Source organism: Vipera berus, assembly GCF_964194415.1.
Source record: "Vipera berus genome assembly, chromosome: 1".
NCBI lineage: Eukaryota > Metazoa > Chordata > Lepidosauria > Squamata > Viperidae > Vipera > Vipera berus.
In genome coordinates, this window is record NC_138202.1 from 280,419,120 (window position 1) to 280,437,165 (window position 18,046).

Consider the following 18,046-nt stretch of genomic DNA (forward strand, 5'->3'; position numbering starts at 1 on the left):
AAGATAGGCAAGAGCCACTGCCTGCCTGCATTATTCTTCCATACCCTTCCCTTTTTCCTTCTTCAATATAATGCAAATTGATAAATCTTGGTGTATTGATCATAGTTCATGATTATATTTGAACCTCAAACTATAATTTCAGGACACAAGCATTATTTGGGGGATAGTGAAATGACCCTTCCTTCTTTTGAAATACGCTAGGTTTTGGATTCAATATAGGTAGTCCTCAACCTATGACCAGAACTGGGACTGGAACTTCTGTTGCTAAGCGATATGGTCATTAAGTGATGCAGTCATTACGGGAGTTGTGCTGGTTTTACCTTTTTTGCCATAGTTATTAAATGAATCTGGCTTACCCCATTGACTTGGCTGGTTGGAAGCTGGCTGGCAAGGTTGCAAATGGTGATCACATGACCCTCGGGATGCTACAACCGTGATAAATACATACCAATTACCATGTGCCCAAATTTTGACCACATGACCACAGGGACACTGTTATAAATTGGTAAAACAGTTAAAACATTTTAAAATATTGGTTGGTCTAAAAAGAAACATATTGTTGTGCTTATGTCTGCACAGTGCTTATAAATGCTAAGAGATCACCCGTTTTCTATGCATAAGCACAGAGCCTCTCTCCAAGGACAATTTCTCAATCTTATATTTTAGATAGGCAAATATAGAGTGGTACCTGGCTGGTTTGGTCTGTCTCTTGTGAACAAGTTACTACAATGCTCTGCTACGCTTTTGATAATAGCCAAGGTTGCTGTTAGAGAAAGAAATGCATGGCCAATCAAAGAGGCACCTGGGATACTAGGGCTCTGAAAGGGGAAGACCCTGGCATAATCTGTTCTCTCCCATAAGGGCAACCTGCTGGCATCTTACCATACAATGGGGCTCCCTCTGGCAGGAATCCTTAAGAATGCCAGATTAATCTCTGCCACCGCAGCCATGGCAATGAGTTTAGGAATAGCTAACTAGGCTGAGATGGAGCTGCAGTGGCTGCCATGAGGCTGCCTCATCCAGTTTGCTCGTTGTAGGTGGGCAGAGGTGAGCTGATGTTTCTGTTTCAAGACAGCTCTCTCTATTGAGAGAGCTAGTATGCACACATGTGGGTGTTAAGCTCAGAAAATCTGAAGCTGGAGATGGCAGTGAGGCAAGAGTCTGCTAGAACAGGGGTCCCCAACCCCCAGTACGTGGACTGGTCCGGGGCCACAGCATGCCAGCAACCAGGCCGCACAAACATGCAAAGCCCCATTTGCGGGATGCAGGCAGCACACAAAACCACACCCCCTCTGGTCTGCAGAAAAACCTCCAAGTAACCGGTCCCTGGTGCCCAAAAGGTTGGGGACCTCTGTGCTAGAACAAGCCTGCTGCTCAGATAACCAGTGGGAAATCTTATTAAGAGGATAGTGCTTTGAACAGGCCTGCCACAAAATCCATCTATTGACACTTCAGAAGCAGGACTCAAGAAACTTTTACAATAGTCTGGGCTGCCAGGAGAGCTCAACTTCCTCAGGCTGGGGGCTGTAGCTATCTTTAACAATAACACTCATTGTCTCTGCCCGGCATGGCCATAATTTCTCCCTAGCGTAGCCCTTTTATGTTTCTACTGACATGAAAAATGATTGTCAGAACTGCTGGTTGCCTTGTTTAGATAACATGCCTGATAAATAACTTGGTGATTTAATTAGGCAGCTTATCAGGCCTATAGCAGAGTATCTGGAGTTTTTGATAAGTGCTAGTTTGCACAAACTATAAAACCTTTGCCCTGGATTTTTTTTTAAAAAACCCACTTTGTAATATATTCCTGATTTAGAAACAATATTTTGAAATTAATGGTGCTAATTGTAATATTTCCGAAGTGCAGTGTGTTGGGTTATTATTTTTTATCAATGGTTAATTAAGCATGAGAGCAATCTAGTTTTTGTTGTTCGTTTATCTTGGGCTGCCGGTATATGCTGGAATTACTGAAGACTCACTAAGATTAGTTCTTCTGGATGTCTCAGTAAAATAAGTGGCAGAAAAATCTGCTCCTGACTCTAGTGTCTTTGCTACTGGGTATAGGTCACACAACATAAAAATGGTTTAACTTCATTAATTTCTCTGTATTCAAATTCTTTTTATTTTATTTTGGTTCATGTGCTTCCTTAAATGCATTTTCAGTATATCGCAGTTCAAGAACTGATCAATATTTTATATTAATTTACCTAGTGGCAAAATACGGTACTTTATTTTCCTAAAAGTCAAATCATTTATTCACTTTTTTTACATTTTAAGGCCACTTTTTGATTCTGTAAATAGAACCAAATGAAACTAAAATTCTGAGGGGGGAAAAAAGTAACTGGAAGATTCAAGATCATAGCATAACTCGAGAATTTTATCTATCTGGGCATTTTGGAGAAATACCAAGGCCCAGTAGTGGAACTGGGGAGGGTGTTGGAGGAAAAGGCCAAAGGAATGGTGGCATAAGCAATTGGGGCCATGACTTCTAAGGTGGCAGGCAGAGTGGCTCCAACAGATCCCAGGAATAACATCAGAGCTCTCTATCCAGGAAGAATGCAGTGCTAGGAACAGCTATGATCCTGCACAAAACCCTCAAATTCCCAGGCCTCCAGTAGAGGACTTAAGATTAAGGAACACACTACCACTCCAGGCTCTGGTTCTCAATAGATGTTTTACTCAATGTAAAGCTACTACAAGTTAATTCAGCCCAGTCATAATACTTCAGTTATGGAACATGCAGCAGGAACAAGGCTTTGTGAAGAACAAAATAGCAAAATCTGACCAAAACAAGGTAACATTTCTTGCTATTGTTCCATTGTTAGACTAAATCACACAGGTTTACACAATTTCTCAGACACATGACTTATATAAATGTGTTTTCTTTTTTGATAATTTATTAAAAAGGGGAATTAAAGTATTATACATACTTGTCACTATAATATAAAATATTAAGCACTTCTTTAATTACATTGGATCAAGAGGAGCACCAACTAGGATACATAAAAGAGGTACATTCAGATTCAAAGGACAGTGTAAGTGTAAAATTCATGCAAATATTAAAGATGGCATAAAAATCTGGGCTTTTCCAAATGTTAGCACTGAAGCAGAAAGATCTTTCCCATCCCTCTATGACAAGATCTGTTTTTTGGCTCCTCTTCCAAATTAATCATTACTGTACTCCTTTAGTCTCAACCCCAAGCTACAAATTTTAATGATCTGGCACCTACAGTAGGGGATTCCAGCTTGCAGATGGGCACAATTTCAACTATATAGCCATCAGTGGTGCAGAAAGTGACCTTGTTGCCTGACCAGGACAAGGAACCAGATGTACTCATTCTGTGATCATTAGCTATAATTGAGCTTAAGTCAGGTTGTTGGAATTTTCTGAAATAATCAGTTCCAGGGAGTCTTTAAAATAATCTCTCACATATAAGAAGTTTTTATCTGTGACAATATATTATATTTTTAATGTCTTTTTTTGTTTTAATGGAAAATGTATATTTTCTCTTTCTGCCCAACAATTGCCTGTAAAGTATCTGATAAAACAATCCACAGAGTAAATTTAAGAGCAAAAAACAAACAAACAAAATGGTAGCTGATGAAGCTCCTGTCTAGAAGAACGGTTTAACTTGTCTTCCTATATTAATGCTGCTGCTTGATTAACTGATGCTCTTTAGAGATTCTGAATCTGCGTCAGCCATGGGAGAGATTCCAAGGCTGTCTCAGAAGAACGCTACCCAGCAATTTGGCTGGATAAAACTTACATCCCAAAAATGCAGGAAGGGAGAGATGTGCTTCTCACTCATGTAGCTAGATATTCTATGAGCTCCTTTCCCTACCAAGCAGTAACAGTGGGAGGCCATGATTTAAAATTGCCACCTTCTCCAGTTCATAGATGTCATTGCTGTTGTTTTTTTTAAAGAAAACATAACAAAATGCACACTTCATTCATTTTCAGTGTGGCTGGAAATAAATCCAAGTAGTCACAGTAATAGAAGGTATTACACTGCACTTTAATACTGTCTAAGGAAACGGAGCTTCATCACAATTTCAACTAGTGCAATATAGGAAATATAGCTTTATTGCATTTTCAACAAGCACAATACTTATTTATTGAGTTAGAAATGAACCAGCTTTATTGCAAATAGCTGACTGTTAACCTGCGCCACGTTTTGAAATATTTCTCCTGCAACAGGGTAAAAACTCAGTTGAACTCGAAGGGAGAAAAACAGTTATTTTAAAGAGATTGGATATAGAGAAATGGGTGAGCCAAAATAAGTCAGCATCTTTAAAATATTTTCTTAATGATTCTGAATTAATTTAATGCAGCAGTGCACCATTCTGTTTGAGCCAAAGGCTATATTAACCTTTCAATATTATACAAGAGGTAACACTACCAAAAATATTTCACATTGTGTCTTTGAATTAAGTATTGCATCCACCAAACTCTTTAGAGCTTTCTAGTTTTCCAGAATGAAGACCTAGAGGTTTCCTATTGGGACTGTTGGCAAGAGGCATAGTCCTGTTCCTTTCACTAATGATCTCTAGCCTCTCCTCTCTCCAAAATGATGGGTTTGAATGAAATCATTGAGAACCCATAATTTAAGGGAAATTGGGTAAAGGACAACTCCCCATTTCCCAAACTCATGTGTTTTTCAAAACCATGGCATGTTTTCCAACATGGAAAACTACATTTATATCATTTTTTAAAGGCAGGGGTAATTGAGAAGTTGCCAATCCCTGTCAGTCCAGACTTTCTTGCTGAACTAAATTGGGAGAAGGCACTAAAAAAAAACAACCTTCAAATATGTTGAAATAAACAGGCTGCATGTAGTAGGATGGTTGTTGAATAGTCAGAAGAGAACTCCTGCAGTTGCAGCTTCACTGCGGTTTTGTCAGCCTATTTCTGACTGATTGCTGAATATGGGAATGGATTCCTGGCAGAGGGAAAAACTCTGGCAAGTGAACTAAATTGTGCAGAGAAAGAGATTGCTTAGCTAGGCTTGCCACTCTTTTGCGCGACTGTGAGAAAAGCAAGAGAAGACGAGGTCAAAAGGAAGAAGGACGAGAGTGAAGGACAAGCGAAAGGGGAGCCTGGGAGCTGGAGGAAATTTGGCACTTCTTCCTTTTCATCCCGTTCTATTATTTGCAGTGTTCACGCTTACCTATTTCTGCATTATTTTTCCCTTTTCTAGTCTCCTTTTGGAGCTTGACATCTGTAATAGATAGAATGTGGGGAAAAGTTTTTGTTTGTTAGTTGGGGACTTTGCACATCGCAACTGTGCAACTGTTATATGCAATGGAGCTTTTCACAATAATCTACGGCTGGTGACCTTTACTCCCTACTATATCATGTTGGAGTGGGAAGCAGGAGCAATGAAGAAATTTGAATTTAGGTTCACGTTTGAAAATATAATTTTGAAATATAAAGGAGAGCACAACATTATTTTGTTTTGAATGAAACCTGGAATGGAACAGGACAAAAGGTGTTACTGATTTCAGGAGCAAAATCCAGCTGCTTGACACTACACAGAAAATTCTCAAGTGGGCAAGATAGAATCCCTATTTATCATTTAGGTTTTTTTTAAAAAAACAAAATAAAATAAAATAAAGTCTACAAGCTTTTCTTTGTGAACATTTCTATCATTGTTCTTTTCTCCGAATAGTACCAATTGTTAATTGAAAAGAATAAAATGATTTCTAAGCGAGCAAAAATAAACAGGCTAATTGTTAGAGCAGAATGTCTCATCAACCTTCATCCTTTTGCCTTTTCAATTCCCTTGGTAGTCCCACTGCTACTGGTGATACGTTTTTCCCCTCCTTTTTATTTCTTCTCTTTCTAGGGGGAGTGGGGTGGGTAGGGGTGGGGGTGGCAGGAACCAGTAGGACAGACAGCAAGAAGGAATAATAAACTGCATTCTTGGGGTTACTGAAGAGTCAGCACAAATTGTGGGAACAAATAACACTCAGTCAAGGCAGTGTTTTATAACATTGGGACTGCAATCCATCTCTGGGTTCCTTCAAAGCCAGGCTAATAAAGGCCCACTTACAATCCCCTGCAGAGTACAGTTTAATTAAATTTGTCTATTAGAGAATTTCTCCCCTCCCCAATATGTTCTTGAAATTAATTCTTCTGTTTTCTGCTTGTCTCTTTTTGTTCATCTAAGATGCGCTGAACCTTCGAAACCGACAAGTCATCTGCATCACGCTCAAAGTCCTTCAGCACCTGGTGGTGTCAGCTGATATGGTGGGGGAAGCTTTAGTGCCCTATTATCGTCAGATTCTCCCTATTTTAAACATCTTTAAGAATAAGAATGGTGAGTGATCCTAGCAATGCCGTGTCTTCAAATCCTTCAGTATAGAGGGGCTCAAGGCAAGCCTGAATAACAATGTAGTAAGAATTTACTATAGTATACAAACTAAAATATATTTGGCACTTTCTCCTCTTTTACTCTCCAGGGATGCTGTGAAATTAACACCAGCATTTATTACTTCTTATGTATAGAGCTTATTTAACACATTACAGAACCACTGGAGCAGTTCTACAATCTTCCACTAATTAAAATTACTGTAGCATTGTTAAAATGCATGGATAGACTGTATTTTTTCCCTTTTTAGTAAACAAATCAAGCATTGGCTTTTTAATTTGTCATGAAGGTTGGGTACCTCCACACGAGAATTCTGCGCAGCTCTGAATGTCAGCCTTGAGATCTGAATTGATTTATTTGCAGCTCATCTTTTTTATTAGCTGAATGATTATAAAACTACTTTTATAAAACTAGTTTCTGATTGGAGGGAACCTCTGTTTCAGCCCCCACTTCTAGTGGGTTGAATGTAACTAGCTAGCAGAACCTTCAAGAGAAAAGTGCCTTGTCAGCTTTGCTGCTCCCCATAGGAATTTAGCAAGGCTGAAACAAACAGGTTCTATCAATTTTTTGTTCCCCGCCCCCTTCCATGGGGATGTTCATTCCCCCATGACTGGAATGAAAGACTTCGGAATTGCTTCATAATCTGCATTGATTAGGGCAGGACAGGGTGGCGATTTTCAGCTTTATTCAGTGATCTCAGTGTTTCTGAGTCAAACCATTTCCAAGTTGCATTTGTAGTTTAGAGTAGAAGCAACTTTGATGTAGTACCATTACAGTGCTTGCAATTGGTTGATTCAGTTTCAAGGGCAATGTGCTCATTTAAAATTTCATTATAAAATGGTCAAGCAGTTTGGTGATGTGGGTAAACAGAAGAGTTCAGTAAACAAAAAATCCCTGTTTATCACACTCCAAGTGTGTATTTTTTAAAAACTTCTTGACTTCTTAAAATGAAGGGAACTTTACATGCATGCACCTAAGCAGCTTGCCTTTTATCAATCTTGTAAAAATATTTATATGGCATATAATGTGAATGGGTTGAAAGTTGAAAAAATATTCTGTCGTTCTCTTTGCATATTGAAGCACATTAAGGTACCATGATTACAAAGCATGCTAATCAATTATATGACTTGGCAGTTGTCCATAAAATCTCTAGTATTTCAGTAACAAGTATAGATGCTTTAATAATAACTACATTGGTCATCACCCTTTAAAACTCATATTGCCACAGTATACCTTTTTTCCTTTATTCAAATTTACTTCATAGATTTTAAAAAATGATTAATGGGTTATAAAAAAGGGTTGATGCATTGGCAGTAGTTATGAAGAAAAAGCTTCTTAATGAACCAGAATCTCTAGATTTGGGTAACATGTCCATTAGAGAATAATATCTGATATAGCTAAAAGAATGTGACTTAATGCTAGCCATGTGCAGCAATAATCTCTCAGTTTTGAACCATACACAAAATGACTATACAAGTAGTTTTCCTATTCCCTTGAAAAAAATGTTACAGATTGTTCATTTCTTATTACATTTGTGTACTTTGTGTTTTGTTTTTCTGAAAAAATATGTTTTCAAATAATTAGTGCCTATTTATTGGATCTTACAGGGAACAATACTAATACTTTTAGGTCTTGGACTACCTTCTGGATTTTATGAATCAAACATCAAATCCTAAATGGCTCTTCTGAAACTTTTAACCACCAAAGTTTATGCTTAGAAATTAATATTTCAGCCTATAATACAGGTTTGCTCTGATCAAATAATTATAATTATGCAAAAAAGGCAATATGGTTTTACAATAGGTATATCTTTGTTGTATTATATTACCATTCTAACTTATCATCAGCTAGTGAAAGCACAATAGCTAGCCTTCCTGGTTTAACATTCAATTTTCATAGGTTTGTACCTGAGGCATGAATTAAAGCTGTTGTCAACAGTATGATATTATTCAGTGTCTTTCTTGAAATTAATAAGGTATAACCTGTGAGCAGTTTTTCTTAAGTTCTCTTCATATTTAACTGTATCATGATACAAGTATTTGTTACCATCTGTTGTTGTTACTATAGTAGTAAGAGTCTTGTTATGTTATTCATATTTTAAATATAAATTCATTAAGTCACCTAACTTAAAGGTAAGAAGGTAAAAAGTAAAAGTAAAATATGCTTTAATGTTTTGTATGCAGAAAGCAGAAGATGAAAAGAGATCAAATAATATCTTCAAAGCTTAACATAAAATTCCATCAAGCCTCATGCTGAATGGATATTACATCAGCATAGGGAGCAGAAATTACTTTGATAAGTGTTAGATAGCTGTGCCAAATGTTTGTGTTTTTAAATATAATGTTGTTGGATGAATGAAAACATCGGGATTGTCCTTTAGCAACTATTATATGGTGCCAAATAAAAGCAGTCATAATGTCTTTATGAGCTTTTAGAAAGCAGAAACATTTTGTCATCAGTATATTTTATTCAAGTGATCAATAATAGCTTGTGAAGTGCTGTGCAGATTAAATGATGCAGAATTTTAAAACAAAGCCCTATAAATCTCAACTGTAGGAAGAAAACAACACAGATGAAAATGGAATGAATTTGATCATTTTGTTCTTGATCTCCTCAAACAGACACTGTTGATGAATTTAATCATTTTTGTTCTGCTTTCTTGATCTCCTCAAACAAACATTATTGTTGGTCAATAAAATGGTGGCTCATTCAATAAAAGTTCAATGTCAAAAAAATGTCTATTGGAGATAAATAAGCCAGAGGGATGATTCAATAAATGCTGGATATATATGTCTTCCACAAATAAATTTATGAAATGTTTACTATGAAAATGTGCACGACTATCCAGGTATTTCATTTGTTAGGTTATGGGAGACAGTGACAGTGTTCATACACAAGTTAAGCATGAAATTGTTTCATTTAGTGGATCCTCTGAATATGTGCTACTGTAGAGAGTCTCAATTATAGCCTACAAGCACAACTTAGTAAACCCCACTCTAACGTGTTGCTTAAATCCGTATGAGATCTTAATCTAGTGCAGGTAAAAACATGAAACAAATATCTCTGCTCTTCACTTTGTTTTCACCCCTCCCAGATATGTGAACAGTAAACGTAAGATTCAAAAAGTTAAGAAGGGCAATGGCATGTCTTTTTTGTTTTTTGTGTCGCCACAAACTTTTTTTTAAAAAAGTATTGCAGAAGAGGCATGGAATAGCAGTTGGATGTCATCCTGCATGCATTTCCAGGATAAATATCTTAATCCACGCGGTGTGTGTCAGGTGGACATGGTCAGAGACTCCCTTTGTGGTTACAGAAGATTTACAATCCCAATGATACAATGCAGACTTGATTTGAGTGTCAAGTATTAAATTGGAAAACTCTGATCAGACCCACAGTCTGCTCCTGAACACCATCATATTAAAACAAGTTATATTGAATTTAAATCCATTGAATTCATTAGTACTTTCATTAATCTATTGACCTCCTTATTTTTTTTATTTTTTTTATGACATGTCTACCTGCTATCAGTTATATTCCTATGTTGGATAGTAAGGAAAACATATATTTATAGTCTGTTGTAGTGCCAATAAAAATGTTACCTGCTTTATTAAAAAAAATAAAGTCTCAGGATTAATTCCTTGCATTTTTCAGGTTATATTAGATTTAGGAACATTCCCTATTCTATGAAGATCTATTACCAAATCTAAGTAGGAGATACCAGCTAGATGGATAAAATGTTCAAGCAGCATAAGATGGTTTCTTATGGACTGAATAGAAGTGAAATGAAAAAAATCATTATTAATTCATATGCCAGGTCCTCTAATTAAGGTAGTCAAAGAACTTTTATTCATATGGTTTTCATTGCTCTGAAAATATTTTTAAGCCTAGTCTGGGCATAGGGCACAAGACAGAGGCAAGAAATTCGGAGAGTTTTAGGGAAAATAGAGGACATATAAAGAAATGATTCACTTTTTACAGTGTTCAGCTGTAGAAGAAGGCAGAAAGAGAAACAGAGATTCATGCTGAAATGAAGAAAGACTATAGCAAAGAGAGATGTATTTGCAAGGTGTAACTTTCAGATACTATACATGTGCTAAATGATGATACCTTAAGCCCAGGTATCACTAAACAAAAAATAGAATATTTTGGGATTGGGGGGGGAGTAGAAGTGTACAACTTGTGTACAACACTGGTCCTATACCATCAGTGTTAGATGCATCCTCCAACAGTTGGGAGGAAAGCAAGAGCTACATTTCTTCTAAGTGACTTTAGTATAAAAGACAAGAGCAACAGAGCAAAGCAAGAACCAGGTGAAATTCAAGGTAGCCCAAGGTAGCCAAAAAGGTGAGGGTTTCTTTCTCATTTGATAAGAGGTTTTTTTTCCCCCTGAAACAAAATTATCACTAGCCAAAGTAATTCTGCCTTAGGGAAAAATGGGGAAGTCAGGGCAAACCACCACCACCCCCAAAAAACAACAGGTGATCTGAACCCTGTTAGATAACAAATTTCAGAGAGGAGCAGATGAGCCATTAATAAGCTTAAGCCCTTTGCTCTAATTAACAAATGGAATGGTGCAGGAAATATCATGGTTCTAGCAACATTGCATTAGAAAGTTAGCCTTTCTTATACCCACTATTGTTTTACCGAGACCCAACTATCAAAGATGCAAATGGAGGTCGAGGGGAATGTCTTCTCAAACTTAGTAAGGAAAGGTCACCTTTGTTGTTTTTTTTCTAATGCCATTTACACACACACACACACACACACACACACACACACACACACACACAGAGACATATTAGCTGTAATAAATTCATGCAAACCTTGAGCCAAATTGGGAGTGTAATTTAGAAAGGGGGAAACCAATTGCATAACAGGACTTATTCCCATTTAAGTAAGTTTAGGATTGTAATTTTACTCAACTTTCATAAGTATCTGTATTTAATACATTCAAAGAGCTAAACACTTTCCATTTATTCTTGCTGTATACGGTAATTTGTAATTACTGGATAATTTCTTAAATAAGAATATGGTATTAGTCTGCATGAGACAGAACTGACTTAGTGGTGATTAATTTAAAGTTAATAATACTTAGCAAGTTCTTGTGATGTGCTAAAAGCCTAATTAAAATGTGTTCAGCATTTTAAGTAACGGAACAAAAGAAAATAAGAGAGTAAGTGGAGTCAAAGTAGGTGCAATCTTTCAATAAATTCAACTACATGCAGCTATTTTAAGACAGTTCTGATAAATGCAGAAGGCAGAATGATATTAGTGACTGACTACAAAGTCCTTCATTTGTACCCAGCAGTTGCGAGGTCGGTATTATTTAGCACACAAGTCTTTTAAAAACCTTAGCCAAAATAAAGTTTGGATCACTTTGTACATCTCTATTATATATATGTAGAAACACACACACACACACACTAAGAATAGATGAGTCAACCAGAACAACAATATTCAAAAGCAACAAGTTGTCATTTTAACTAACTTGGGATTTAATATGATGACATCTTTGCCCACAGGCTATTTACCTGAAAGCATTCAAGCACCTGTAGATGCTTTACTTTAGGGCAGACTGGAACCTTCACAGTTCTAAACCTTTCTGAAGGCTTTAATATTATAAAACTTTATCCAAGTAGTTTCAACATTTCCCAGCAATATATTTTGAAGTAGTCCTTCTGTAACTCTTTAAGACAATGATAGCAGGCATGAAAAAAAAATCAGCCTCAATATTGAGGATGTGCTAGTTTAACTTAAAAATAAAAATAAAAAATCCAAAAAATATTTAAAATTAAAAAAATCACCACCCTCTGTCTACCTCTGGGTTAGCAGAGCTGTTGGCATAGCTCATTGGCCAGATTAATTTCCCTCTTTTGTGAATGCTGCATTTTATATACTACTATTAAGATGTGTGTGGATTTTATTGGGAAGGGATTGGATTGGACTATATACTATCATTAATGACCACATAAATAGATCTTCTTCTGGATGATCTGTCCTCAATTTGATTCTTCAGGTCTTCCAGTAATCCACTCAACCCTGCTGTAATTGATTTCATCCACCTTCTTCTGGCTGACCTATATATTTTTTTCCTTCCACCTTTTCCAGCATTATGGACTGCTCAAGAAAGCTATACTTTTGCCTATGTCCAAAATGATCATTATCATCTTTGTCTGTATAATATGACATGAATCAATATTATATAGGTGTCATGTGTAATACTCTAATACAGGTCATGTGTAATCCTCTCGACCTCCGGTCCACGGATCGGCACCGGTCTGTGGCATGCTAGCAATCGGGCCGCACAAACAAATGAAGCCCCATCCACAGATGCAGTCAGCAGACAAAACCACTCCCCCTCCAGTCCATGGAAAAACTTTTCTCTAAGCAACCAGTCCCTGGTGCCCAAAAGGTTGAGGGCTGCTGTTCTAATTGCAAGCACACGTTGTTATCCATGCAGTGAATAAGACTCACAGATTCAGTAGGAGTCAAGTCAAAACAACAACATAAAGACAAGATTTTTGAAGAGACACAAGAGAGTGAAGGAAAGAAGAGGCTGAAAGAGCTAAATGACAACAGACTTGATAGAAAATAACAGAGACTAGGCTATGGGTCAGACAAATAAATTGAGAGGTAAGGAAGAAGGAGCTGAATAAATTTAAGCCTTCCTACTTGCCCTCCAGTCTGCCATAGGCAGAATTCAGAGATGTTAAAATTCATTGATTCACGCCAATATCAAAGAATCTATTGTATTATTAACAGTTTTGTCCAGATATAGAAAGACAGCCGCTCTAATATTTTGATTTTGTAAAGCAACATTGTACAGAAATAATCGCCGGATTGCATTCACGTCTGGCTGAACCAATCCAGAATTAGCTGTCTTGATGTCTTGAATCAATCTGATGAGGAGTGATTTGATTGAATCTATTTCAAACTGAATCACCCCTTTGAACCTGGGCATAGCCCTAATAAATACATAAGGGAAAATCCTCTCTTCCTTCAACTCTTTAGAACAGATCAGCAGGCAAGCAGAGAAATTGCCCTATCTGTTCTGCCCCACGGCTGAAGGCAGGGTAATAGAATACTACTTCCGCCTTTTATTCTCTAGCAGTTCTCTCACTTCCTTTATAGTTAAGGAAGTAGCTTAATTCCAGCTGCAGCTACACTTCAGTACATTATGAATAATTGAAATTATACAGTCCAGAATTTCTTAAGTCTCCCACAAATCCTGAAAATGATAACATAAGTTATATGAAATGTGGAGTTACTAAGAAAAAAGTAAGTCCTGGAAAACCTCTGCAACTGGTTAAGTGGTGTCCAAAATGTATTAGAAAAACCTGGTACATACAGTATTTTAAGACACAGGCTTTATGATTGTATGTGATCCAAGCCCTCGTTGTTTGTAAATGATTGATTATGACACAATGTGTTCTGTGAATATGACAGTTGTGTTGCTCAGTAAACTAGGATTATATAAACCACGGCATATTGGGATGTGTGTGAACCTAGCCATTGTATAATCCATTCTTTTAGTACAGCTGTTGGCAGAGTTAGTAAATTGTATAGATCACAAAATCAAAAGGACTCAGAGAGAGCTAGCCTCTTCACTGATTGTTAGAACACTTTCAATAAAACCTGGCACTATCAACTAAGATTGTGTTACATTATAGAGCTAGATCAGGGGTGTCAAACTGCTGGCTCACGGGCTAGATGCGTCATGGTAAAACCACACCCACCCTATTGCCAGCAATGAAAAAAAGTCATGATACGTCGTGACATGTCACGTGATGTTGCGAGTTTGACACCCCTGAGGCTAGATATTATAATTCTGTGAATAATACAGTTATATCCCTCTCTCCTCACAATTTCTGAGTACTGTGTGTTCTTTGTTGGAGATCATATGTGGCAACCTTCTTGATATACAATCTCCATTTATGTCACAGCTGTCATAAAACTGTGGGGGCCCCAGACAGCTATTTTAGTTGGCAGTCCATCTTTAGGGTGACAGTAATAAAGAAAAGCATAAAAATGTGCAGTCTTTGGGACTATATTTTAAAAAGAAGTAGGAGCTAGTACTGTTACTACCTCAAAGTGAATGTTTCTGCACACATGGGTGCATGTAGCTGAAATTTTGTAAAGCAGTTCAGTACAGTATTTTTTTTTTCATTCAGCATGATGGCCTTTGGATAGGTAGATGGAAAGGTAAATGTCCTCAGGATTGCAGCTTCAGAATATCACTTACATAAGCTCTGTGCATTTCCAACCTTAATATTTTCAGCATGAAAATAACTACTATAGTCCTATAACACAGCAACTACTGTATTCCTCATGTGTATATTTGCCAGAAGGGTCTTTTAACATTTTATGATTTATTACATGATGGCTCTTTCCTTTTAGAATGCCTTCTGGAAAACAGGTTAACTGATTTACAGGAATCTATGTTTATTTTCTGCACGGTTCTTCACATTTTATTAATGTTTGTAAACAAATATGTTACATTTTACAGGGACATATGGTTTCAAATTTGTTCCAGTTCTTAAAGTGACATCTTTCTATGTTAAATCTGCACCGAAACATTGTCTTCATTTAATGATTCAAATGGGTTGCATTTATTTGTCACAGATATCTTGAATTAATGTACCCAATTAAGATTTTAGTCTAGGGAGAATATTTCTGTGAAAATTGCTAAGCTCTGAAAAATTGGTCTTGCTGTATTTGCACCTGGATTTCAGATTTTAAAAAGACAAACCTGACTCTAAGCCAGAGAGAAGTGACTGATGATATCCAGAGTGAAATCTCATCTAACTATGATCATTGCTAAATTCCAGCCCAATGCTAAATTTTTAAATTTTCTTGTGGATCCCTACTTTCATATCTCTTAGGCAGTTTCTGGGGCTGCATATCCCTAGGTGGTTTCATACTCATAGCCCTTTTATGAAGTCATGGACACTAGTGGAACATGGAAAACTGCTTTGGCTATTTTGAGAGAAAAGGTGGCAAAGGACACATCTGTTACCTTGCTTCCCAGTTGTGTAAGAAATAGGACTGCATTTCTGTAGAATGTGACATTCACATCTCTCCTCTTTCCATTAAATGTCCAAGAGCTCCTTAGGACCTTGTCTACTGAATGCTTCAGAGACTGCAGCATTTGTTTTATAAGTTTATTATTTGTTCCCAAAAGTTCAGAGAATCCAAATGACCTTTTCTGCTTGTAATTGCATTTCTATATACTCTTGTTTTAAACCAAAGCAATATTTTGTTTATTTCTGTAGTTCTTGGCCACTTTGATTGATTTTTCTAGCTCATACTCTGGTACTTCTTCAGCACCGAATACTTTGTTTACTAACCAATTGCTGCTATGCTTCCAAGGCAAACTTTTGTAGCTTCTAAAAATAATTATCATTTAAAGAAATGTCAGGTGTTTGTTTTTCCTTTTATCTTGTGTTTCATTTTTCTTTAAAGCTTTCCATTTTATATTTAAGATCCTGATTAGTCTTTCAGCTACAACAAGTACTCCTAATTACATCCAAACCCTCTGTATATATGGGCTCTTCAAAACAGAGAGAAAATTGTATGTATTCAAATTTATATTATGGTAGATATTTTGCTAAGATTATTGGTAATCTTTGGAGGGCGGTTGATAGAATTGATGCTTGAAACAATCAACACAACTGGGACCAGAATGTCCATTGTTAAGCAAGGTGGTTACTGAGTCACACCCTGTTTTATGACTTTTTTGCCACAGTTGTTAAGTGAATCACTGTAGTAAAGTGAAATCATGTGGTCATTAAATGAATCTGGCTTCGCTCATTAAGTTTGCTTGTTAGAAACCTTCTGAGAAGGTTGCAAATGGCAATCACATGACCCTGGGATGGTGCCACTGTTGTTTATGATGTTTGCAGTGTCCCAGGGTCATATGATCACCATTTGTAACCTTCCCAGCTGGTTTACGTCAAGCAAAGTCAGTGGGGGAATCTAGATTCACTTAAAAACTGCAGTGATTCATTTAAAAACTGTGGCAAAAAGGTCATAAAATGGGACACAACTCACTTAATAACTGCTTGCTTGGCAATGTGAATCCTGTTTTCAATTGTGGTCATAAGTCAAGGACTCTACCTGTATGTCTTAATAGAGAAGAGAGATGGCATGAGTATCCTTGAGTGTCACAGTCTTATTCCCAGGGCTCTTTGATCCCTTTTTGCACTTTAGCCAAGTCCTATCCTACAAAGGAATAAATGCAAGTGCTAAAGGAGGTAGTTAATAAAATATCTACTACTGAACTAAGGGCAGTTTGTCAGACTTATAAAACATCAGTCGTGCTTCTTGAATTGATTAACAACATTTGTTCAACATTCTTATTTCTATTTCTGGATTTCAAGGTGCATTAAAACAGAAAAATATATGCAAGACATATGTAATATATAATATATGCAAAATATATGCAGTACATATGCAATGCCTTACTTAAATCTGCCCAATATAAACAAACAGCTTACCTTTATCTCCAAGTTTTCAAAATCATTCTATTTCAGAGGTTTGCTAACTATGGTTTTTACTGTAGTTTTTGAAGATCGATGTGGAATGAATCTTGGCAGCCTGTCCTTTCGTCATATGATGTTATCTGGGAGGAAAGTTTTCTAAAGTTCTTTTTTATGCCAAAACGTAAGGCTATCGTCACAATTTATAAATACTTGTGTTCCAGAGAGTCAGGTGTGAAAATGTTTTATTATAAGTAAATTTTAATATCCTTTTCATGTGACGGTCTTTGCATTATATTCTGAATCTTTGAAAGTCATTCTACAACAGCAGCATTGCCTATGCACCTAATTAATGAATTAAAGTATGAAAAAATATTGCATTGTGAAAAAAAATGCCACTATAATTGTATGAATTCGTGTCATCCTCACCAGCATTACTTTACTTCCTCTATATTGTCTATTTAAATTAAATGATGGTTACATAAAAAGAACACCTTGATATTGTTTGGCTTTCGGAAAGGTTAATATAGAACAGTCTTTGCCGTGCAGCAGGTCATGTCTACTTTTGTTAGAGATCTAATTCATCTCTTTATTCCCATCTGTTGTAGTACTCGGTTCCAAAATTAACGTGAGCAATAAAAGAGGTAACCTATATCTGCTGAAGTCTTTATATGTTTCCAGTCATTTGTTATTATTTTTCAAGGTATCCAGCATCATTATATTCCTAAATCATTGTGTTGTTTGTATATATATTATACAAACTCTTATTCGGGGTGGGGGGTATGAAGATATGTGATACTTTGTTAACTGCTTTATGGCATATCAAATGCTTCTTCAGATGGTGTGCCTTCAGGAGTGTAAGAGGTTTAGTTTTATGAGCAAAAACCCATGTGATAGATGATAGACAGATAGATAGATAGATAGATAGATAGATAGATAGATAGATAGATAGATAGATAGATAGATAATAGACAGACAGACAGACAGACACAGACGGACAGACAGAGACAGACGGACAGACAAGGCAGAATAGATAGATATAAATCCTATAGTTGTTATTCTCATGGTGCTTCAGAAAGCTCCAATAGAAAAGAATAAATGTAGCTAAGGACTGAACATTTTTTTTTGCTAGCTGTAATATTTTATTTATATCAATACTGCAGTTTAGATAGGTCATAACCACCTGTAATACGGAGG

At 36.5% G+C, this 18,046-nt stretch overlaps 1 protein-coding gene across 1 annotated transcript in view; it reads left to right on the plus strand.

Moving 5' to 3' along the window:
• The window catches only part of PACRG (parkin coregulated), a 277,211-nt gene that overhangs the window by 143,575 nt on the left and 115,590 nt on the right, over window positions 1-18,046 (plus strand). Inside the window, exon 5 of the mRNA XM_081314796.1 lies at window positions 6,171-6,320. Within this exon, the coding sequence (XP_081170922.1) occupies window positions 6,171-6,320 (150 nt within the window). The remainder of the gene's footprint in view (window positions 1-6,170; window positions 6,321-18,046) is intronic.